Here is a 24,939-nt window from a genome sequence, read left to right on the forward strand (position 1 = left end):
TAGCTGCGATACAGCTCCCACGAAACTAAAGGGCTGTGTACCGGGTAATAAATCTGCCAGTATTAGTCCTCCCTGGAATGCTCTCGCGGCAAAGCCCAAGAGTAAATCAGCAGAATGGGGAGATGTCCAACAGGTAGAACCCAGCACCCAGAGATCTGTGATGCAACAGGCTGCCCTGCATTTTCATCCTCCTCAACACCTACAGTATGCAGAGTAAAACGCAGCCGTGGATAAAAGCTGAAGGGTATCAGACTCACAGGAAATATGGACTCACAAAAGCAGACGACAGACTGATACAGTTCAAAAGGTTTAATCCAGGCAAAGGTCGGTACACGGGCAGGCAATCCAATAAGGCAGAGGTATCCGAAAACAGCAGGCAGAAGAATGGTCAATGAACAAAGAGAGGGTCGAAACACACACTAGGAATATAGATATAAAGTACGCTGGAACTCTCACACGAGGGCAAAGAAGATCCGGTACAGGAGGAAGGGAAGACACAGACTAAATAAACTAGGAGGGAGGTAGCACAGGTGAAGCACATTAGGGCGGGGCAGACAATCACAATGGCGGGAAAAAGAACAAAGGGAGGAAACAAAGGGAGGAAGCAAACGTAGAGGCAACACAGGGGAAAATGAGACTATCAAAATAAAACAGGAAACAAAAGAAAACAGAGACATGACAGATCCTGACAAAGGGAAGATGAGCCACAAAGCTCCCTCACAAAAAAACGGTTTGCTCCACTACTGCAGGACCCTGGATCTCCAACTGAAAACCTGGATAACTTCTCGGACTCACAGAGAAGGGTAAGGCCCGACAGGAAGTCAGAAGATAGAAAGCTACAAGGAAAGCTACTGACTGGTCCTGAGACTCTGGTTGTTGGTGATTCTGCTATTAAAGATATGGGAAGAATGTAGAGCAGAAACACAAAAGTGCTGTGCTTTCCTGATGATACACTCTCCAACGTGACCGACAAAATCCTCAGTATTGTTCCAACTCTGAAATACCTTGTACTACAGACAGGGGCAAATGATATTGCGAAACAACAATCTGAAGTGCTCAAAAGAGATTTAGGTAAACTGCTAAATGCAGTGAGCTCTCTGCAGTGAAGTCTTCTTCAGTGGGCCCTTACCACCAGTCAGAGGAGGAGGAGAGAGATTCAGCAGGTTGTTGGCAGTAAACAGATGGCTTTCAACTGCATGTGATGTCCACTCAGTGCATTTTATTGACAATTTTAACTTTTTATAGGACCGCAGACATTTGTTCAAAGGAGATGGAATTTCCCCAAACAAGTCAGGAGTAAAACTTTTTGCCTCCAACCTATCTTTCTTCCTGTGTCACACTGTTCCCACTCCCAAGGACAAGAGACAAGGGGAATCCAAACAAAAGCAGCAACACCAAAACATGAAGGAGAACCGACTCCCCGCCTGTATGCTCTAACCATGAGGGATGCCAGAGCAAAAAAGGGGATGCCTCATGTCCTCGACCAGGGGCCACTGCTCGTGAGGATTCACCGACTCCAACCACTAAAACTCCACCTAGGTCACCATCTCCAACTGCCCAAACTCCATCTAGCTCATCATCTTCACTGGGTATCCCATTACTCTCCTCCCCCCTGCTGGAGTTTACTGACCAAATGAACAAACTTGTCAGCGCTGGTATCAGGCTTACTCCTCGCCCATCTGGGATCCTGTTCCCCCAGATTCCACCCCGCCCCCTACTACCACCCTGTCCCTCTCCACCACCACAGCGCCGACGGGCACCACCACCACCCCCTCCACGGCTTGATCTGAACCTACTCCAGTCCCCCTGTAAGAGCCCAGCACAGCCACCTATTTGTGTTGGTAACTGATGTGTTCTGGGTCCAGCTTTTAAGGCAAATGTTATGCCTGACTTTTCCAAGGAAAGCCAGGGCCCATTGTGCCGGAAGCTTCATTGATTCATGTCTCAATAGGGAGGAGGAGAAGATCGGTCCATCTCTCCAGAAACATCACATCATCGAATTTAACATGTATTCCATGTCAGCCACGCTATGTTCTAAAACATGGAGATGTTGGACTTTTTTGCACATTTAAGTTAGCTCTTTTAAATGTTAGGTCTTTGGCAGGTAATTCATTTTTAATCAATGACTTTATCATCAAGCACAAGCTTGATTTCACATTTTTAATTGAAACTTGGTTAGGACAAGATAACGGCGCAGCAGTTCTCAATGAGTCAGCCCCTCCAAATTTCAGTTTCATAAGTGAAGTAAGAATGCATAAGAGAGGAGGCGGAGTCGCCATTTTGTTTAATGATAGCATTCAATGCAACAGAGTCTCTTATGGTCAGTTTGAATCTTTTGAATATGTTGCCATTCAATCAAAGTCTCCCTGTTGATCAGTCTTCGTAACCATCTACAAACCCCCAAAATACAATGCAAAGTTTTCTGATGAGTTTGCCAATCAACTGTCTGTTGTTTGTATTGATTTTGATTGTGATGTGTTAGTGGGTGACTTCAACATTCATGTTGATAATTTTAAAGATGGATGTGCTAAAGAACTTTTAAACATTCTGGATCATTTTGGCCTATCTCAACACGTAACACATTCAACACATAACAAAGGGCATATATTAGATTTGGTTATCTCCAAAGGGCTTAATATCGCTGAGGTTGTGGTGACGGATGTTGCTCTTTCTGATCATTACTGTGTGTCATTTAAGTGGACCGGTACCGGTCCGTGGGTCATTTGGTAGCGGGCCGCACAGAAAGAATAAATAACTTACATTATTTCCGTTTTATTTATCATCTGAGTCTGAGCGATGCTTTATTTTGAAAAATGAGGTTTCTCTCAGGTACATCTCGGTCATGTGACATGTTGCTGCTGAAATTTTACAGTCAAGCTACCAAAATGAGCAAAAACAGACATCGTTAGAAAGTTTCTTTGCGAAGGGAAAAGGGCCCAGTGAGGAGGCAGAGGATGACCCTACGACTTCAAAGAGAAAGAAAGCTGCATTTAATTACCAGGAGTCCTACTTAAAATATGTATTTATTGCGACAGGTGATTCCCACGCACCAAGCCCACTCTGCATTATATGTGGCGATTGACTCTCTAATGAGGCAATGAAGCCTTCATAATTGCTTAGGGGGCAGAGCATCGATGTATAAAGAAAGCAGAGGGGCAGACGGTCGTATCATTTTATTTTGATATATTTATCCGCCACACCTCAATGGCCAGTCCGTGAAAATGTTGTCTGACATTAAACTGGTCCTTGGCGCAAAAAAGGTTGGGGACCACTGTTTTACACCATCACCAATACTGCCCTCAGCTTCAACTGATGTGATGTACCTTGTAAATAGTTTCACTTCCAAAAATATGACTATTAATGTCTCCATTTCCCCAATTAAGACCAAAATTTTGTCAGGAAGGAAAAAGGCACCTTGGAGAAACACCACACTGGTCAAAGTCCAGAAAAGAGTCTGCAGACAGGCAGAGCATAGGTGGCGAAAAACCAAACTCCAGGTTCATTATGAGATTTACAAAAACAGTCTCCACACCTATAACCATGAACTAAAGAAGGCAAGGCAAGGCAAGCATTCTTCTAAGAGATTATCAACAGAAACTGTAATAATGCCCGCACTTTGATTTCTGTTGTGGACAGACTGACAAACCCCACAGCATCAGTTCTTCCTGAACTGCTATCCAACAAGTCATGCAATGATTTTGCAGCCTTTTTTACAGATAAAATTTCAAGGATAAGACAAACAGTGTGCAGCTTCATCTCAGGCAAAATGATAAGTCCATCTGTGCCTTCTTGTTCTCCAGTTAATCTAGCACAGTCCAGTCCATCTGTGCCTTCTTGTTCTCCAATTAATCTAGCACACTTTAACCTTCTAGATCATACAAGGCTGACTGTATCACGATTAAAATCCACAACATGCTGCCTTGATACTCTGCCAACAAACTTTTTTAAAAATGGTTTTCATTGCATAGCTCCAGATGTGTTGCAGATAATAAATAATTCTCTTCAGTCCGGTCAGTTTCCCCAGGCCTTGAAAACTGCAGTAATAAAACCTCTCCTAAAAAAACTAATCTGGATGCTTCAGTAATAAGTAACTACAGGCCAATATCAAATCTTCCCTTTCCAGGAAAAATTATTGAAAGAGTTGTTTTTCAACAAACGCATGCTTTCATGATGCAGAACAATCTTTTTAATGCATTTCAGTCTGGATTTCATCCACACCACAGCACTGAGACTGTACTTATCAAAGTTTTAAATGACATACATCTGAATAATGATGCTTCCAAAACCTCAGTCTTAGTATTATTAGATCTCAGTGCTGCCTTTGATACGGTTGATCATGACATACTTCTTGACAGACTAGAAAAGTGGGTGGCACTTACTGGCACTGTACTACACTGGTTCAAATCCTATTTACAAGATAGAGACTACTTTGTGTCAATTGGTGAGCATGTGTCTGAATGAAAAAAGATGATGTGCGGGGTGCCACAAGGGTCCATTCTCGGATCACTTCTTTTCAATATCTACATGTTGCCCCGAGCTCAGATTATGGAGCATCATAATATTTCTTATCATACTTACGCAGATGATACACAACTTTATATTTCTGTGTATCACATGACTACAGTCCTTTGCGTTCACTGAGTGAGTGTATTCATCAAATCAATGAGTGGATGTGCCAGAATATTTCTTCATCTTAATGCAGATAAGACAGAAGTGATTGTTTTGGCCCCAAAAATGAAAGGTCAAAGATCAGTGCTCATCTTAACTCCATGTCACTGACAACAACAGATAAAGCCAGAAATCTTGGTGTAATTATTGATTCTGACCTGAATTTTAACAACCACTTAAAGCTCATTACCAAATCAGCCTACTACCACCTGAAAAATATAACCAGAATTAAGGGATGTCTGTCCAAAGAAGACATGGAAAAACTTGTTCATGCATTTCAAAACAATTTGGCAACACACAGCTGATTCAAAATGCTGCTGCATGAGTCCTTACAAACACCAGAAAAATGGACCATATCACACCAGTCCTCAGATCACTACATTGGCTTCCTGTGAGTCAAAGAATAGACTTTAAAATCTTACTGTTGGTCTACAAAGCATTAAATCGTCTAGGACCAAAATATATTCTAGATTTATTAACCCCACATGATGTATCCACACCTCTCAGGGCATCAGGGACAGGTCTATTGTGTGTTCCCAGAATCAAAACCAAAGTGAAGCAACTTTCAGTTATTATGCTCCTCACCTGTGGAACATTCTCCCTGCACACCTTAGGTCTGCACCAACTGTCAGCTCATTTAAATCAGAGTTGAAAACATTATTATTGGCTAAAGCTTTTACTTAAAGTAAATATATCTACTCAATGATTTTAATCACTCTAAATGCTAAATTATTGTCTTTTACTGGCTTCTTTTCCTTTAAATGTATTTTATTTTACTTTTCTATTCTCTTCTAATTTCTTTCTTTCTTTGAATTTAATGTATTTTTATGCTTCTGTAAAGCACTTTGAATTGCCTGGTGTATGAATTGTGCTATACAAATAAACTTGCCTTGCCTTGCCTTGCCTTGCCTTGCCTTGCCTTGCCTTGCCTTGCCTTGCCTTGCCTTGCCTTGCCTTGCCAGTACCTGAACGAGGAGCTATTTCATAGCCCTTTGCACGCGGTACAAAACAACCATACAGCTACACTGGGAGTGATGACAGCGATTCATCACTGACAGTGGAATTTTTTGCATTTTAGATGATTTGTCCCTTTAAACTTTATTTCAATTAGGCAGAATAATTGTAGTTTTTGAGGGTGCGTACCTCTCTGCAGAAGCTCATCGGCAGCCACACGCTCCATACTCACTGCCAGCATTCAGGATTCTACCCAGCTCTTCAATCAATAATGTTTAACGGGCGCAATTACCTCTTACAAGGGCACAGAGAAGACAGCAATAATTACCCATGTCTGTCTGTTGGTGCATGAAAGTACTAACAAATTCTCACTGCAGCTTCCTAAAGCTGTTTGTCTGTCTGTCTGTCTGTCTGTCTGGTCGACCTCGTGGACTCCTGGAGAGGTACAAGCACAGAAACAGTTCAAATCAACCCAAGAGAAATACTATCAGCAACCAGTGGTCACATACTGTATGGTGAAAAGAAAATGCATATTGCATAGTAGAAGAATATTAGGCAGGTCTCAATCTGTGAAATAATCCTGTCTTTGTTGTGACTGCAGTTATGGGAGAGAGGGGAGCAGTTATCTTTGATTTGTGAATATCTGAATGATCTCAGCAGTGCAGTCAGAGCCTGCTGCTGCTCCTCATCCGCCTCCCCCTCTCTTTGGCAGTAGTGGTTTCTTGGAATTGACTACAAATGCAGCTGTGCAATACCATTAGTTTCTGTCCTCTGTTGCTGGCTCTACTTGACATCACTGATACTGAGCTGCGCAAATCCAATGAGTTTAACATCATCAGGAATTTCGGACTCTTCTACACCGGATGCCTGGAAGAGAGGGAACAACATCATAAATCCTACCGTTTTTAAGCTGATGACAACAGTAACCAACCCATCCTCTGTGCACTCACCAATTTAAACATCACACTTTTGTTACTTTGAGGATCATCGACAATCTTGCAGCCTGTCACAACAAAATTTTCCAGCACAAAAAAAGCTAACATTTACCTCTTTGCAGACAGTTTTTATTTCATGTGCAGATGTTCCACATTTCCACAACTGAGATGTGTGTCATTGCCCAAATACAATGAGAGATTCAAAAAATTACATTTGAGAAGCTGTGATTTCCCAAAGTCATATATATATTTCCACAATGTGTCTGTCATTCAGAAAAATCCACCGACACCACTGTGAACAGGTTTTATTGGGAACTTTAGAAATCATCAGATATGGATCAGGAAACCAGATCTCGGAAAAAAGAAAACAGTTAGGAATTTATTTCCAATGCTACTTCAAGGCAAATACTGTGAAAACTGAGTAATTGACTGATTGAAAATAGAAAATTTGTGCACAAGAAGTAGAGTCAGTTGAACGTTAAATAATTAACTGTCTGAAAAGACTGATTACATAATCTCCAAGATGGGACAGGCCACAGATATTTGCAAAGAAAGATTTTGCATTTTTTGTGTTCTATTATAATTGATGTTGCCCAATCATCTGGTCAAGTGTTGCTAAAAAATATCTAAAAAACAAAACAAAACAAAACTTCAAACTGCACAGAAGAGGGCTACTAGATTAGCTAGAGCACAGGTCATCTGGTAGTACCAGAACAAACTGCATAATGAGAACTGTTCCATGTGGAGGTTCTGTCTGGAATATGCTCCCAGCCAATCAAGCAGATTAAAAACAGATCCTTATTTAAAAAGTCACAGGAGATGTTATGTGTGTAGACACGCTGAGACCAGATGAAGGGGAACTCACAGGGATGGCTGAGATAGAACACAGAACTAAGGCAGGTAAAATTCAACAGAAGGTTTATTAACCAAAAGTGTCCACAAGAATGGGTAAATGAAAAGCAAGAGCACAAAAACACTTTGCAAAGTCCAACTAAAGGTGTCCTCCAGAATGGGAAAAACTAAGGGTGAGAGCAAACAAACACTCTGCACAGATCAACTAGGGGTGTCCACAAAAATGGGAAAAACTAAAGGCGAGAGCATAAAAACACTCCGCTAGAAGCTCCAACTCCTCTCACAGCCAAGGCTGGGCTGGGCTGAGGGCTTATCCACAGGGCAAAGGCTCCTGGAAGAGGGAAGACAAAAACACGAGTCAGAATGGACCGGACAGACACAGAGGATCAGTCGACTGGCAGAGGAAGGACAGAATACCACGGAGGTAAGCAGACAATCTGATGAGTACTGGAGGGAAAAGCCTGGGTTATATGCAGCTGCTGATTAGGTGGTGATGAGCTGATGATCTGCAGGTGTGAGAGGAGGCAGGCAGGTGGAGCTTGACTGGCAGGCGCAGCCATACTGCATGGTCCTGGACAGACAGACAGACAGACAGACAGACAGACAGACAGACAGACAGACAGACTGGGGGAAACAGGGGAAAAGGAAACAAAAGGGAGAGACACACTGCCAGGTCCTAACAGTACCCCCCCCTCAACGGATGCCTCTTGGCAGCCCAGATGGCCTATCAAGGTGAGAACGATGGAAGTCAGCGATGAGGGTGGGGTCGAGTATGAAGGAACGAGGCACCCAGGTACGTTCCTCCGGCCCGTAACCCTTCCAATCCACTATGTATTGTAGTCCCCTGCCCGTCTCCTGACATCCACGATGCGGCGGACAGAGAAGGCAGGACCGCCGTCAATGTCCAGGGGGGGTGGAGGGGCTCGGGCTGGAGGGCACAGAGGACTGGAGGAGACCGGCTTAATTTGAGAGATGTAAAACACAGGATGCACCCACAGGGAGGGAGGAAGGAGCAACTTAACGGCGGACGGGTTGATGACGCTGCCAATCTCGAACGGGCTGAGGAATCTGGGTAACATCTTCTTACACATGGATTTCAGGGGGATATTTTTGGAAGAAAGCCAAACTCTCTGACCTGCAGCGTATGACAGAGAAATCCTCCTGTGGCAATCCACGATGCGCTTGTTCGTCTTTGCAGTGCGAGCGAGAGCCGCTCTGGTAAGCCGCCAGATGCGTCTGCAGTGGCGCAGGTGATGCTGGACAGAGGGAACCGCGACTTCGTCTTCCTGGGATGGGAAGAGGGGAGGCTGTTAGCCTAGAGAGGCCTCGAAGGGGGATAGTCTGGTGGCAGAACTGACCAGCAAATTGTGGGCGTATTCCACCCAGGGGAGATGACAGGACCAGGCGGTGGGATCATGGGAGGTTACGCACCGGAGAGCCGACTCAAGATCCTGGTTAGTGCGTTCCGACTGGCCGTTCGTCTGAGGGTGAAAACCGGAGGAGAGGCTGACAGATGCTCCCAATGCCCTGCAGAACTCCTTCCACACTCCGGAGATGAATTGGGGCCCCCTGTCAGAGACAATGTCAACCGGAATGCCGTGCAGGCGGAAGACATGGAGGGTTAATAGCTCCGCCATTTCTTTGGCAGAGGGGAGCTTGGGCAGGGCAATAAAGTGAGCAGACTTGGAGAACCGGTCAGCACACGTGAGAATGGCGGTGTTACCAGCTGAGGGGGGAAGACCAGTGACGAAATCCAGAGCGATGTGTGACCAGGGGCATCCAGGAACGGGGAGTGGTCTGAGGAGACCCGCCGGGGCCTGGTGGGAGCTTTTATTTTGCGCGCAGACAGCGCAGGCTGACACATACTCACGGACATCCTTCTCCAGCCCAGGCCACCAGAAACTTCGCTTGAGTGGTGTCGTCGTGCGAACAGTACCTGGATGGCAGGAAAAGTGGGATGTGTGGCCCCAGTCCAGAACCCGGGGGCGAACTGTCGCGGGGACGAACATCCGCTCGGGTGGTCCCCCGCCAGGATCGGGATGGTCCTTTAAGACCTCCCATACCACGGATTCAATCTCCCAGGTCAGGGAGCCCACCACTCGCGAGGCTGGGAGGATGGTAGCAGGCGGAGAGCTGGACCCGGGACCGGCGAACTGACCTGAGAGCATGTCGGGCTTTACGTTCCGGGAACCAGGTCTGTAAGACAGGGTGAAATTGAAACGGCTAAAAAATAATGACCACCGGGCCTGGCGGGAATTCAGCCTTTTGGCCGCTTGAATATAGGCCAGATTCTTGTGGTCGGTCCAGACGGTGAAGGGGACCTCAGAATCCTCCAGCCAGTGTCTCCACTCCTCGAGCGCCTGCTTGATTGCTAGGAGCTCCCGGTCCCCGATGTCATAATTCCTCTCCGCAGGGGAGAGTTTCTTGGAGAAGAAGGCGCAAGGATGGAGTTTTTGATCAGGAGCGGATCTCTGAGAGAGGACAGCCCCCACCCCCATATCGGAAGTGTCCACCTCCACCATGAACGGCTTGGACGGGTCCGGATGGACGAGGACCGGGGCGGAAGCGAAAAGATCCTTAAGACGCTGGAAGGTGGACTGGGCCTCAGGGTACCAGCAGAACTGCAGAGAAGGAGAAGTCAGCTTGGTTAGAGGAGCTACCACCTTACTGTAGTCCTTAATAAAACGCCGGTAAAAGTTGGCAAACCCCAGGAATCGCTGCAGTTGTTTGCGATCGGTGGGAGGGGGCCACTCACCCACTGCTTTGGTCTTGTCGGGGTCGGTCCGGAGTTGTCCTCTCTCCACAACGAATCCCAGGAAAGACAGTGAAGTGACGTGGAACTCACACTTTTTTGCCTTAACGAATAACCTGTTTTCTAGGAGACGTTGGAGCACTGACCTGACGTGTACTTGATGTTCCTCCTGGTTCCGGGAGGGTAGAGAGACCGCTCGATCCTTGTCGAACACCATAGCCAGGTCGTGGTAGACAGCAGGGACGCGGGAGAGATCCGGGTGCTTGACCAGCACTGGAGGCTGTGAGGAAACAGGTGGGAGAGCAGAGCGCAGACACGAAGACAGACAAAACTCACTCCATCCCAGGATCTTCCCGCTGGACCAATTTATTTGGGGATTGTGCTTACTCAACCAGGGGTCAGAAGAAGGCAGGATACAGAAACTGATGAGCTCGGAGTGGTTACCGGAGGCAACTAAAGTCACGGGTGTGGTTTGCAGGGTGATTTCCGCCAGGAAAGTGCCGTTTAAGGCTCTTGCGGTGAGTGCAGGGGAGAGCGGTTCTACCGGTAGGTGGAGGCTCGCTGCCAGCTCTGAATCGATGAAGTTGTCCTCCGCCCCGGAATCCACCAGAGTGTTCAGACTCCTCGATTCATCATCGTGACGGACTGTTACAGAGAGGGCCAATCTACCCCGGAGCCTTGGGGAAGAAATACGACTCACCAGTAGCTCCGGCTTTACTGGTGAGTGTGGTCTTTTGGCTGAACCGGACATGAGGCGCGGGTGTGTACCGGCTGACCGCAGTAGAGACACTCTCCAGCTCGTATCCGGCACCACCTCTCCTCCTCAGTCAGGCGCGTTCTTCCCAGCTGCATGGGTTCTGGAGGAGACGGGGTGACGCATCCGTGGTGACAGGGAACAAGCGCGGCGTCTGGTGGAGAGGACGAGGACTCCTGTCCCGGTGGCCGGCCCGAATCTGTTGATCGAGCCTGCTGATGAAGGAGACTAGAGACCGCAGATTAGTGGGTAAGAGACACCTGGCGACTTCAGCCCTCAGAGAACTGTTCAACGCCTTGAGAAACACCCCCCACAGCACCCTCTCTTCCCACCGGGCATCCTTGGCGGCTATCCAGAAATCTACCGAGAAATCCGCCACACTTCTGTTGCCTTGGCGGAGAGAGAGGAGTCTCCGCGCCCTCCTCTTTGTGTTCGGGGGGATCAAAAACGGAGCGAAAATGGATTAAAAACTCCTCATAGGTGAGTTGATCTATCGGATTACTTGTATGAAATGCCTCAGCCCAGTCTAGTGCCCGCCCTCGTAACCTAGTGAACATATATCTGATGCGACTAATGTCAGAACTGAAGGTGTGAGGTCTCTGTGCAAACATCATTTCAAACTGGAGGATGAAACCTCGTGTCTTACAGAGCTCCCCCGTGAAGGGCTCCGGGTCCGTCGCATGTGAGTCGGGGCTGAGAGGAGGGTCCTGCGAGGCGGCGGTGGTGGCCGCAGCTGGCGGCGTCGCTGGACCAGCAGAGAGAGAGGCTGAGGGATTAACAGAGTCAATAGGGGGAAGAAGGTGAGCCAGGCTGTCGGTAAGTGATCTCACCTGCTCGCTGAGTGCCCTATTCTGCTCCAGGAGGGTAGTTAGTGCTTGACCATGCTGTCCCAGGAGATTCCCATGGTGAACTAGAGCTCTCTGCATGGCAGGTTGGTCCAACTCTTGGCCATCCGAGTTCTGCATGGTCAGATCGTACTGTTATGTGTGTACACACGCTGAGAAGAGATGAAGGTGAACTCACAGGGATGGCTGAGAGAGAACACAGAACTAAGGCAGGTAAAATTCAACAGAAGATTCATTAACCAAAAGTGTCCACAAGAATGGGTAAATGAAAAGCGAGAGCACAAAAACACTCTGCAAAGTCCAACTAAAGGTGTCCTCCAGAGTGGGAAAAACTAAGGGCGAGAGCAAACAAACACTCTGCACAGATCAACTAAGGGTGTCCACAAAAACGGGAAAAACTAAAGGTGAGAGCATAAAAACACTCCGCTAGAAGCTCCAACTCCTCTCACAACCGAGGCTGGGCTGGGCTGAGGGCTTATCCACAGGGCAAAGGCTCCGGGAAGAGGGAAGACAAAAACACGAGTCAGAATGGACCGGGCAGACACAGAGGATCAGTCGACTGGCAGAGGAAGGACAGAATACCACGGAGGTAAGCAGACAATCTGATGAGTACTGGAGGGAAAAGCCTGGGTTATATGCAGCTGCTGATTAGGTGGTGATGAGCTGATGATCTGCAGGTGTGAGAGGAGGCAGGCAGGTGGAGCTTGACTGGCAGGCGCAGCCTTACTGCACGGTCCTGGACAGACAGGGGGAGACAGACAGACAAAACACACTGGGGGAAACAGGAGAAAAGGAAACAAAAGGGAGAGACACACTGCCAGGTCCTAACAGGAGAAGGAATTAATGAGTCTCACCTAAAATTTTGTTCTTGTTTCCACTGTAGGTTAATATTGTTTGCAACTTCATGTGTAAAGTCCGGCCATTTGCTTTCTGATGTTTGTATTTGGTATGTATTGTGCTTTTGTGTTGACACGATGTGACTCTGATTGTTGTCTTTTTATTGTTCTTGTTTTGTACGGACCCCAGGTAGACTAGTGCCCAGTTTGTAGAAGCTAAAGGGGATATACAGAATAAAGTTAAAACCATGGTGTCAGTGAAATTAAAAAGGTCTGTCACCTTGTGAGCATGAATGGAGAATGCAATAACTTCCAAAAGTATCAGCTCCCAACATTTTGGGATATCTTGTGTGTAAAGATGACATTTTGCTTGATGATGGCACTACAAGAAAAATAATTGACTGTCCAAAACAGAAAACATTAAAGCACTAATAATTTATGAAGTTATTCTGAAAACAATGACACTCTACAGCAAATTCCATGTAAGTGGGGCCTTGGACAGACAAACCAGCTGACCAATCAACATTACCGTACTGAGTATCAACAACAACAGGAAAGTCATGGAAGTATTCAGACTACAGTTTGGTAGATTTGCTGTGTGTAGGCTTGTTTGCTTTGCTTTGGTTCTTCAAGGTGGTCTTATTTCTATGGAAAAATGTAACACATGGAAAGGTTAGTTCAACTGGACAGTGCCCCAGTGTATTATATGTTACCGTTTATATAATAAGTTTTGCTCTAATGTTTTTCTCAACAAAACTACAGGAACAAAATGAAAGCTGTTTGGTTGTCCTTTCTTCATTCTCAAAATGGAGGATGTTCCTGGTTCATGTGTTCATATTTGATGATGTGTTGTACTTTTCAGATTGATTACAAGTAGCTAATATTGGTCAACATTTCAAAAATAAAAATTACAATAACAATAACAATAAATTATGTATCTTTAAAATAATTACTGCATTAATTCAAATAAAGTTTGCTATCAGAATGCAGGCTTTCACTCATGGGTCAGCAGGCTTTTCCTGCTTAACCGCTGAAGCAAACACAACACACAGATTTACAGGCAGACTTATCTAATTCACACATGCAGTGATAAATCTTGGGGAGTTGTTATACTGCACACTTCACTAACACCAACAGATGGGATCGACTGTAGACAGTCATGACCTTGGTGAAGGTGTTATCAAAAATGCTATTAGCTTGCAGCTTGCTTACCTGTTGCTTTCAGCCTCATCTGTTGAATCAGGAAGCTCATTTCTCCTGGTCTCAGGAAGCAGGAAGCCGAGAGCTCCACTGACCAAAGAAAGACTGCTGAAAACTAAAGTGGGTATGGACCAGTGATACACGGCCAACATGTTGAGCAATGGAGGCAGCAGGCCACCAGCTCTGCTTGCAATGGAACCCAAACCAGAGGCAGTTTGTCTGAAGCAGATATGTAAAGCTCAGATGTGCACAGCTTGTTCATGTAGTAACTGAAAGACTATTTTTCCAAAGACCAGTTTGACTGTAACAACTGACACTTGAACTAAGGCATCAGTAAACACTGAAGGTACTGGAGGGCTGTCGTGTCCATATGTGGCTCCGACAGTTTCTGAGCTGACCCACATATTGATCATATTTGTCACTAATACTCTACTCTCTAACATTTAGTACACTCTCTAATATTTAAATATATACGTAATATGTAACATTTCTGCATTAAAATGTCTAAAAACAATTAGACCTATGCTACTTATTCTGTTGAGCTGTGTACTTACATTATCCCAAATGTTTCCCACAATGTTTAAATCCAGATACATTTGTAATTTTATATGAGCTAATAGTGCATTTGGTTGCCTGTCACTGATGTTGGGAACAGTTCCTGAACGTACACATTGCATACAGATCCTGCCCAGTTTATGAAAAAACGTCCTGAGGTTACGAGCACAGTCACAGCAACAGCATTACCTTGAACAGAATAACACAGAGTATGATGAATGAAACAAACTACTGTAGAACAAGACATGCAGTCTACGGCCATGAGAGCACTCTGTTCTTAGACTGAGGCAATCTGTCCAATACTTCTTGAGATATTTCACTTAGGACAAAAGTGCTGGAATGGCTGAATGACCAAAGTGCCATCACTAGAGATCTGCAACAACAAGCACAACTAAAAAAATCCTTAAAATGCCTAAAGGTATGTACTTAGGTACAGTTCAATGTAATACTATTGTCAGCATGGTAGTATGCTCACAACAACAAAGTTAACTATGGACAAAGATACTCTTTAACAAAATGCTTTACCTTGAGGAACAGCTAGAATTAACATGCACAAGAATCCCCCAATCAGAAGTGTTGACATCAGTGAGACTTTTCTCCCCAGTGCTTCTAACATCCAGATGCAAAGTATATGAGCTGGTAATTCAGTCAGACCAAACATGAGCTGGGTCAGGAAAATGTCCAAGCCAAAGTTTCCCACATTGAATAAAAGGCAGTAGTAGGTAACATTCAATGAGAACCTGAGGATTTCAAAAAGAAAGCAAGTATTAGTCATGGAAAGAAAAAATAACATTCTTAATTATATTATTCTAAATATAAATCTCAAAATGCATTATCACTTCAGCATCTCAATGTATCATTTATAGACTCAGAAGAATTTGTGTATCATGAAATGTAACTTACCATGCCAATATTATGGTTAAGAAATACTTCCTAAGCACAGATGATTGGACAAGAATTATTATGCCTCCCTTTTTCTCAGTTTGTTTCTCAACAATCTGTAATGCACAGGGGGTGGACACAATATCATGCTATCATTTGCTAGCCTTGGAAAATTATTCAAATTTTGTTCGCACTGTGTCAGAGAGGTGATGAACTCTGTTATATTGTCAACTCTTTGTGTACAGTAAATTTTGTCCTAAATAACTTACTGCACTTTAGAATTGATTGTAGTGTTTGTAAGCCATCTGTCTAAAACAGTCCACTGTAAGTAGCTGAGTTCTAGCAGGGCTATTGTATTGGAATCCATTACGCTGCACACGCGTTCATTATATTTCAGACATTTTCTTATGTAAGAGGGTTTTTTTTTTTTTTTTTACCATGAATAAATAAAATACATCAAATACAATACACCGTGTGTTTGCTATTATCAATATATGTCATATCCCATTTAAGTCTTGATACGGTGAAGCTTTTTTATAAGAGATAAGTACCTTTTCCAGAAGAGACTCTGGAACTGTGTGTTTATTGATGGCTGCCACTTTGGCAATCAGTTGTTTAGCCTCTGCTGTCCATCCTCTGCCCAACAACCACCTGGCTGACTCTGGAATAAACCTATGAGAAACAAAGACAGAAGCATGTATCAATAGCCTGTAATATACCTTTAAAGCTTTAGATGGTGATAAAAAGGAGTAATGCACACCATATGTAAATAGCAATCACTGCATGGGGAGCTGCTGTGATTAGTTGAGCCAATCTCCAGTCTCTGATGAAGTAGATCATACCAGCAAGGAGGCACTGTCCAACTGCACCACATAGCTGAGTGATACATGCTCCCCATGATCTTTTCGACACCCCGATCCATTCAGTAGCTAGAAACAGGTAATCAGTGACAGTTAACCTTGTTTTTCAAACAATATTTCCAATCATAAGTCAGAAATGCTACAGAAAGTAATTACACCAGACCCCTGAATATCAATATTGGCAGGTGTAGAAACAGTTTATAGATGATTAGCATTACCCGAGCTGTCTGGTGTAGTTTCATAATGCAAGTTAGTTTCAGCTAGGTAGATAGCTGAAAAGACTGTTGCTCAGTGTCTTAAAAATAAAATTAAAGACAAACAAAAATAAAGGAGCTGAAAAATAAATAAAACAAGTTTGTGAAATACAAATAGAAGACTAAAATAAATTAAGCCTTAGCTTATTTTATCAACTAACGTGGTGGCGCAGCAGGTAGTGCGCGTGCCTCACAGCAAGAAGGTCGCCGGTTCGATTCCCGGGTCGGGCCTTTCTGTGTGAAGTTTGCATATTCTTCCCGTGCATGCGTGGGTTCTCTCCGGGTACTCCGGCTTCCTCCCACAGACCAAAAACATGCTCATTAGGTTGATTGGTGACTCTACAATTGTCCTTAGGTGTGAGTGTGAGTGTCAATGGTTGTGTGTATGTGCCCTACAATCGGCTGGCGACCGGTCCAGGGTGTACCCCGCCTCCCGCCCGCTGACAGCCGAGATAGGCTCCGGCCCGCCCGTGACCCTGAAAGGTTTAAGCGGCATAGAAAATGGATGGATGGATGGATAATAATAATAATAATCACGTCCCTCTTTTGTTGTGGCACAGACTGCAGATGGAGGACCAGAAGTGATTTTCTGCATTGGAAGTGCTATAACATGCACTCAAATGACATAAATGACAAAAAATTACAATGTTTTGCTTTGTTTACAGTTGCTCCGGTTAACCAAACCAAGAAACTAGGAGGAGCTTTTATCGAGTAGTAATGCTGTTTGTTTTTTCTGTTTAGAACTTTCATCTAAACCAGCTCAGTAAGAACTTTTCTTCATCTCGTCCATTGCAGTCTGTACTTCCGGCCCTCCGTGTGAATTTAACATCACGTGAGTGCAAACAACCTATTGTCCACCATTTATTATATTTTGTCAGTTTTGAGCCTCCTTACCAAATCTGTTGCAATGTATAAAACGTTCTCACTAAATTATCTGTGGCTGTGGTCATATTTGGATGACCAACAACTTGAGTTTGCAGTATCAACTAGAGGTAAATACATGGCTTAAAATAACTGAACTAAAATAATGACAATAATAGTAGTAAAATAAACCTGTTCCAAAGTACAATGATAGAGTATACCATATGGTCTCTCCCATGTGGTCTAGCAGTTAGGATTCCTGGTTTTCACCCAGGCGGCCCGGGTTCAACTCCCGGTATGGGAACATAGGTTAGGTGGCACAGTGGAACAAGTGGTAACACTGTCGCCTCACAGCTAGAAGGTCCCAGTTCGAATCCCGCTGTGGGCGCTGGTGGCGTGTCCTCCACCATGCCTTCAGTGCCTGCTGCTCGAGGAAAAAAGGGCCTTTCTGTGTGGAGTTTGCATGTTCTCTCCGTGCTCACCTGGGGTATCCTCCATAAAAATACCCCCACTAAAAAGAAAATCACCACCTGACCAATGGTGACAAAGAGGAACTGGTCCCCCAAAGAGGACAAAGAGGAACTGGTCCCCGGGCGCTGCTGTTGGCTGGCAGCCCACCGCTCCTGGTCTGCTGTGGGGGAAGACTTACCAGGATGGGTTAAATGCGGAGAAAGTAATTTCACGAAGCATGGCGTGTGTGCAGTCTCCTCCCTGTATCATGTGTGTGCAGTGATTAATAAAGTGAAGTCTTAATCTTATACTGTATCTAATACGACACCATTCAGTCGATAACCTCCATAGCCATTTCCCACCATGAACTGGGATGCCAAATATAAATAGAAGTTGGGGCACAGTCCAGTTGTTACAGCAAATATGAGCATCACAACAGCCGGAATCTGAGCTGCTAGCTTACGACCAAATCTGGAACAGATGAAACTCGTCTGGTTAGCAAATGTGATGTGAGGCAGCACTGAGAACACATATTCTGCAAACTTTCAAGCACTTATGATTCAGCAAAAGGTCCAAATAAGAGACAACCAACAAGAATGCCAGACATTAACACTGCCTGTGCCACTTGCAACAAAGTAGCGTGCTCACAAACCAGATCAAACTGTAGAAAAATTAAATGGTTTAGGAGACTAGCATAAATATAATTTAATATGGCCACTAAACAGACCTATCACTTACATCAGTGACTATGGTAGCTTTATATAGCATGTTGTAGTACACCCATCCATTCTGGCACCCTATGGTCTCATTGAGCCCATACTCCCTGATGGCACTGATGTCCCAGTCCACAGGGACAAACATCCGACACCTGCTGAAGGTCCCATCCTCCTCCCGGGGCACCGTCAGGTTCAGCTGCTCATCTGCTGTCAGGTTAGAGTGAGCCTGAAGGATCCAGTCTGTGTTACAGTGTCGCTCTGGATCTGACTCGGTAAAAAGGACGCTGGCAAAGTGAAAAGGCAAAATAACACTTGGGAAGCAAAGAGCAAAAAGGGTGATCTTCTGAAATAATCCAAACTCTCCGACATTCCGGAGGATCTCTCCAAAGTCAGCCATGTTCAGGGAGCTGAGTTTTAGCTTTGAGATGCTGCCAGAGGATGACCTTTAAACAATGTCCATTAATGTTTAAACCCTGGACTGTATATCTCCAATATGAGACAGCATTTGAATGGACGTCTCATTTTGTAGAAAGAGCAAGTCTTGTGATAATTTAAGCAGGTGTCACTCTTTTACCCTTCTCTTTGTCTGTGTGACATCTTCATAACACCCTCATCCTTTGACCTGAAACCGAGTTATATTTACCTCAGCCTTTTTCTATGAAATTGAGCTGTCACCAACTAATTTTTCTAATGTTCTTAAGACAAACATTTTTGACAACAGCACAACTTCAGACACAGACGGTGTACAATAACTTTGCTTATCTCTCATATTGCTATTGATCTGTCACTAACTTTCACAACATGCTGACTCATCAAACCTTTTCCTCCGGTGCACTTACATAAAAGGCAAACCTGTTATATAATAAGGAGTGTACCATAACTTTATTGAAGGTCTGCAGAGGACTTACAAGGAAACTTAAAAGGAAAATGCCACTTGTTTTCTGACATTTTTTAAGGTTCTGAGTCCAATTTGTTTTGGTGTGCCCATAAATTCTGCCTTGTCTTTGACAGCGTAAAAGGCTGACACATATTTCGGCTTGTGGCCTTCATCATACAACAGTTTACATAGAACACTGAGTTTGAAAACAATAATAATTATAAAAAGAATATAAATCACATACATACTCACATGTATAATCATATGCTAACCTCCACTGAGGGAACCAACTGAGTGAAAATCTCAGTTTAACCTCAAATTGAATAAACTATTGAACACACTCATCTCAGTTTCTCAGGCTACATTCGTGTGTTACGTCTTGTGTCACAGTAGGCCAACAGCAGGCCTTCCTGACTGATACAGACTGTGTTGGCATATTTTAATATAATGATTAGGAGAAGACGGTTTGGGTTACGTTGAGTTCACTTGATAATTACTACTCAAAAGAAACCAAAATAACTACACCTTATGACCTCTGCAGCTTTCTGTTCATTTCATGAATCATTATCAGAATTGCTCACAGGATCAACAATTAAATCATGATTGTAATATGTGTAATGTACATGAGTTGACTCGATGTGCATTTGATTTGCCCTCACACCCTATGCTTGCAGTTGCAGTATTGTATTCTTATTGTCCATGCAGCGTCTGCTCACTGTGAAACTCACTCACTCACTCACTGTGGAGTTAGTTAGCCAGTCATAAAGCAATACTGGCTTGTTTTCAGACTGATAAGAAGTTGTTAAAGGACAGAAGGATGTCACAACTCATATTCTTAGACACTAACAACTGCACATGTGTGCAAGTTTGGACACATAAAATATGTGCAGCCTTGTCAAATGCAGTTGACAAGATTACTTAGCTCACATTTGCTTTTCACATCACAGTTTGTCTCAAGAAGCAGATCAGAACTGATCTCAACCAACTGCAACATTCTCTGATGCATCAGAGGTGCATCAGAGATTTTTTTTTGGTTTACCATTCTGCAATCGGCTGGCAACCGGTTCAGGGTGTACCCCGCCTCTCACCCATTGTAGCTGGGATAGGCTCCAGCCTCCCGCAACCCCGAAAGGGATAGGCGGTTTAGATAATGGATGGATGGATGGTTAACCATTAAGCTGTAACTCAATTAGATAGAATTAGATAACTGAACCCTTTGGTCTGATTTTCTTCAAAGTGACAATAATAATGGACAAGCCACATCTGCCTGGAATAGTGACATCAAAACAATGAGATGTTTTTGTTTATTTATTGAATTATTTGTTTCAAAGTAAGAATGGAGAAAGAAAATGAATCCTTGGATTTAGTCACCAATGAAACTAGTCAGACAAGGCTCAGACAGTTAGTCCATATTTATTTCTGACTCAGAACTACATTCACACTGGTTGTAGAACTTCTGTCCAAGAGAAAAGGAAACACATTGTGTTTCTGTGATTTAGGAGCTGATAGCAGATTCCCTGGTGTAATGTTAATGTGTGAACGCACATGCACACATATACATGCTCCCCAGCAGTTAGCATTGTCATGACAATGATGTCAACCATAAGGAACTCATCCACATTCAACTGACAGGATCGCTGGATCCACAGAAAATCTATTTCAAAATAGAAAACATTACACTTCATAATGTGTCGTACCCTCTTCATAATGTAATGTAATATAGTATAATGTTTATGAGCCTGTATCAACAGACTCCTAAAAACATGAAAAATGATAACAAGATGCTGAACTAGAAAATGTCTTCAGTACTTTGCCAAGGAGGTAGTTAGAAACACTCAGTTTGAGACTCAATGAAACAGGTTAAAATAGAACAGAAAACAAACCCAAGGGATGCCTCTTGTGTCTCATAGAGAGGCTCAGTGCTTCTCCATCCGATTCTCTAGAACAGGTGAACTATGAATTATGGACTTCTTGTCTCATTGCCAGGAGTTGGCAAGCTAATGGACGATCACTCTCAGGATGGACTGAGCCTCTTCCACTAGCAAGTAATGTCAGATGCATGTTGACGATATGGGCTGGGTCCTTGTTGATTTGCTGGTCGGTCCAGATGTGAGCTGAGGTCAGGACTTTGCAAAGCCCTGGTATAAAAGATCACTACATGAGCTCAGGAACACTTCGGAAAACTGTTGTCAGTAAACGCAGTTCTTTGCAAATGAATCTGTTTGAATTTACCACTTCTGTGGAATCTGGGTTGTAAAAGCGTTTTCTGACTAGAGTTTGGTGGCTTTGCTGCGGTTGTGTTCAGCCACGTTGAAGTCACTTCCTGTCTTTGTGGTGGTCATTTTACTGTAATGAAAAGACACAACGTTTAGATAACCTAATTCTGACCTTGACTTCAGGAAAAAAAAAAAAAAATAATAATAATAAAAGAAAATCATCTTTATAATTATCTTAATCACTATTCGTTCTTTTATGGGTAATTTTAACAAAACTGGAAGATTATAACTGGACATTATTCTGAACCCCAAAATGTTTAAATAAATAAAAATACAAAATGTTAATTGCTATTAAATCAAGAAGTACCACAAGGATAAGTAATGACTGCTGTGATAAGCGCATCAGGAATATATAGTGGTTGGACTCTGAACACACACACACACACACACACACACACACACACACACATATATATATATATATAAATATACACACACACACACACACACACACACACACACACACACATATATATATATATATATATATATTCCTCAGTAAATCCTGCAGCTTACCTGTTGCCCTTGGCCTCATTGGCTGAATCGGGAAGCTCTTTTCTGCTGGTCTCAGGAAGGAGCAAGACAAGAGCTCCACTGACCACCACAAAGCTGCTGAAGACTATAACGGGTATGGACCAGTGGTATATGGCCGACATATTAAGTAGCGGTGCCAGCAAGCTTCCTACTCTAAAGGCGATGGAGCCCAGGCCAACAGCCGTTTGCCTGACAGAGTGGAGTTCAGTTTCAAATACACACAGTATATATGCAGAATATCTGTCATTTTATATTCTATATACTTTTATTGTGTGTACCTGACAGGGGTGGGAAACAGCTCCTGGATGTAGACCATACATACTGACCCAGCCCAGTTCAAAAAGAACTTTCCAGTGGTTACGAGGGCTGTGATAACAACAGCGCTGTCTGGAATTAAAATGGCAATTTTCAAAGTATTGAAAGACTGAAGGTCATGTGGATTTATCATCATGTGTTGAATGTGAAGGACAGCAAATTCACCTCGAGGAAAAGCCAGGGTTAAGAGGCAAAAAACACCACCTGTCAGGAGGGTTGATATCAGGGATTTTTTTCTGCCGACCACCTCCAGGAGCCAGATACAGAGGAGATGAGCTGGTATCTCAGAGACCCCAAACAGGAACTGAACCAGGAAGATGTTCAGGCCGTAATTACCCACATTCAGAACAAGGCAGAAGAATCCTAAATTTAAGGAAAACCTTCAAACCACAAAAAACAGACATGAGACAAAGATGTCATTCACTCAGATTAAAAATCACATTCCAAATGTGCTTCACTTACCAGGCAAAAGATATGATGAAGAAATGTTTCATCAGGACTGTTGAGGTAAAAATGACTTTGATTCCTCCACTTTGGACTTCTTGTGCTCCAGTTATCTGGAGGGTAAACGTATTATTATAATACAGAGGACAAAAAATATGGTCACTGGTGACAATTTTGCTGTTGAAAGTCACTTTTCTATGAATTAGGCAGAAAATACATTTAATCTGAAGGGTTAAGATCCACAGAACAGGCGATTACTATGAGCTGATATGAGCCCAGAGCCTGGTCAGATGAACTCTAGGACCCCCTCACTGACACCAACCATCATGTTCCAAATGTGCTTATTTCAAATGATATTAAACTGGATGTTATTTACCACTATCAATGATATTAATCAATAATGTTTCCTTAACTAATGTTAAGGTCAGTTAAGGCCAAGTATGCATCCTTACTGCCACTTTATGCAGCAGAAGCTGGACGTTCCCGACCACCATAGACTGTCTTGTTTTTCAGGGGATCATTAACGTCTCATTTGATCTCATGTGATTAAAACTGACTTACCTCCTCCAGCAGATTCTCTGGGATCTTTTTTTTATTGATTGCTGCCACTCGGTGTATGAATTTATGGGCTTCTTTTGTTCTTCCCTGTCCAAGCAACCACCTCACAGATTCAGGAATCCACCTGACAAGATTAATCACGATCCAAATGTCGCTCACAAACTGTTGTTAATTTGTCAGAGTCTGGTTTTGTATTATCTCATGGTGTGATGTAACACTGTGAAACCAAGATGCACACGGTTAAACTAGATGTAGCCAGGTGGGCTAGCACCAGGAAGTGTGTTTATGTCCAAATACAGCACCGTGAATGAAAGAAGAGAGCATATACAACACATACCATATGTACAAGAATATAAAGGCCTGCGCTCCTCCTAAGGCATACTGTGCTATTCTCCAGTCACGGATAGCATAGACTAGACCAGCCAGGGCACATTGTCCAAGAGCTGAAAACATTTGGCTGCAACAGGAGGCAAAGGACCTTTTGGTGACCCCTAACCACTCGGTAGCTGCAAGCAGAATTTGAACAGCAAAATCACTGCAAAGCGAGAACACACAGGACATTTCCAAGCTTGTGATATTGACCATCAAACAATTGAAGAAATATGGGTTAGATAGATAGAATTCATACCTAAGACAATGGAGTTGATTCTGTATCCTCCAAATGCAACTCCAACTATGATCTGTGACACCACGTAAATATAGAAATTTGGAGCAACGCCAGCAACTATGATGAATACTAGCAAAAGGACAACTGGTAGCTGGGTGGGTCTCCTGCGGCCATACCTGAAGAGTTTAGAGAATGGGGGACCATCAAATGAAGGGTCAGAAGCACATGACCTAATATATCTTTTTCAAGTCACTTACGATTCAGCCATAGGTCCAAAGATGAGTGAACCGGCAAGTGAACCAGTCAGGAAGACTGTTTGCACAAGTTCGACCATGTTTGATTTGTCACAGACGAGATCAAACTGAAAGACAACAGTCAGGATTAGAGAGCAGTCAGCACAGGTGACACCAAAGACATGCACAGGTGGCTTACATCAGTGACTATGGTGGCTTCATACAGCGTGCTGAAGTACACCCATCCATTCTGGCACCCTGTGGTCTCATTGAGTCCGTACTCCCTGATGGCACTGATGTCCCAGTCCACAGGGACAAACATCCGACACCTGCTGAAGGTCCCATCCTCCTCCCGGGGCACCGTCAGGTTCAGCTGCTCATCTGTGGTCAAGTTAGGATCAGCTCTGAGGATCCAGTCTGTGTTACAGTGTCGCTCTGGATCTGACTCGATAAAAATAAAACTACAGATGATAATGGGCAGTAAGAAATTTGGGAAGGATAAGCCAAATACGAGAAGTTTCTGGAAGAGACCAAAGTCTCCGATTGTTCTCAGAATCTCTCCAAAATCCACCATTTTCACACAGCAAATGACGTGAGACAAGCTCAGATAGGCTGTCTTACAAAGTCACTTGACATGTCAAAATAAATGTTTAACCATTTGACTTTAGTCAGTAAATAACTGTGTCGTGAGCATGTTTCATGCCCAAATGTAACCATTGTT

General features: G+C 43.8%; 1 protein-coding gene and 1 non-coding gene across 2 annotated transcripts; one reads left to right on the forward strand and one right to left on the reverse strand.

Moving 5' to 3' along the window:
- Positions 1 to 8,236: 8,236 nt before the first annotated feature.
- Positions 8,237 to 24,792, reverse strand: LOC139338842 (uncharacterized). The gene is given in 26 exon segments (XM_070974118.1): positions 8,237 to 8,695; positions 8,768 to 10,806; positions 10,938 to 11,127; positions 11,562 to 11,660; positions 11,746 to 11,892; positions 13,126 to 13,129; positions 13,809 to 14,019; positions 14,436 to 14,540; positions 14,877 to 15,091; positions 15,255 to 15,349; positions 15,785 to 15,905; positions 15,994 to 16,162; positions 17,032 to 17,038; positions 17,982 to 18,129; positions 18,210 to 18,319; positions 18,397 to 18,802; positions 21,523 to 21,597; positions 22,044 to 22,250; positions 22,340 to 22,448; positions 22,542 to 22,756; positions 22,839 to 22,933; positions 23,382 to 23,502; positions 23,716 to 23,884; positions 24,007 to 24,161; positions 24,243 to 24,346; positions 24,418 to 24,792. Coding segments are annotated over 26 exon segments (6,150 nt in total).
- Positions 17,441 to 17,512, forward strand: trnae-uuc (transfer RNA glutamic acid (anticodon UUC)). The gene has a single exon. It is a non-coding gene; the product is annotated as a tRNA-Glu (tRNA).
- Positions 24,793 to 24,939: the final 147 nt, after the last annotated feature.

The sequence above is a fragment of the Chaetodon trifascialis genome, chromosome 11, assembly GCF_039877785.1.
Source record: "Chaetodon trifascialis isolate fChaTrf1 chromosome 11, fChaTrf1.hap1, whole genome shotgun sequence".
Classification (NCBI taxonomy): Eukaryota; Metazoa; Chordata; class Actinopteri; order Chaetodontiformes; family Chaetodontidae; genus Chaetodon; species Chaetodon trifascialis.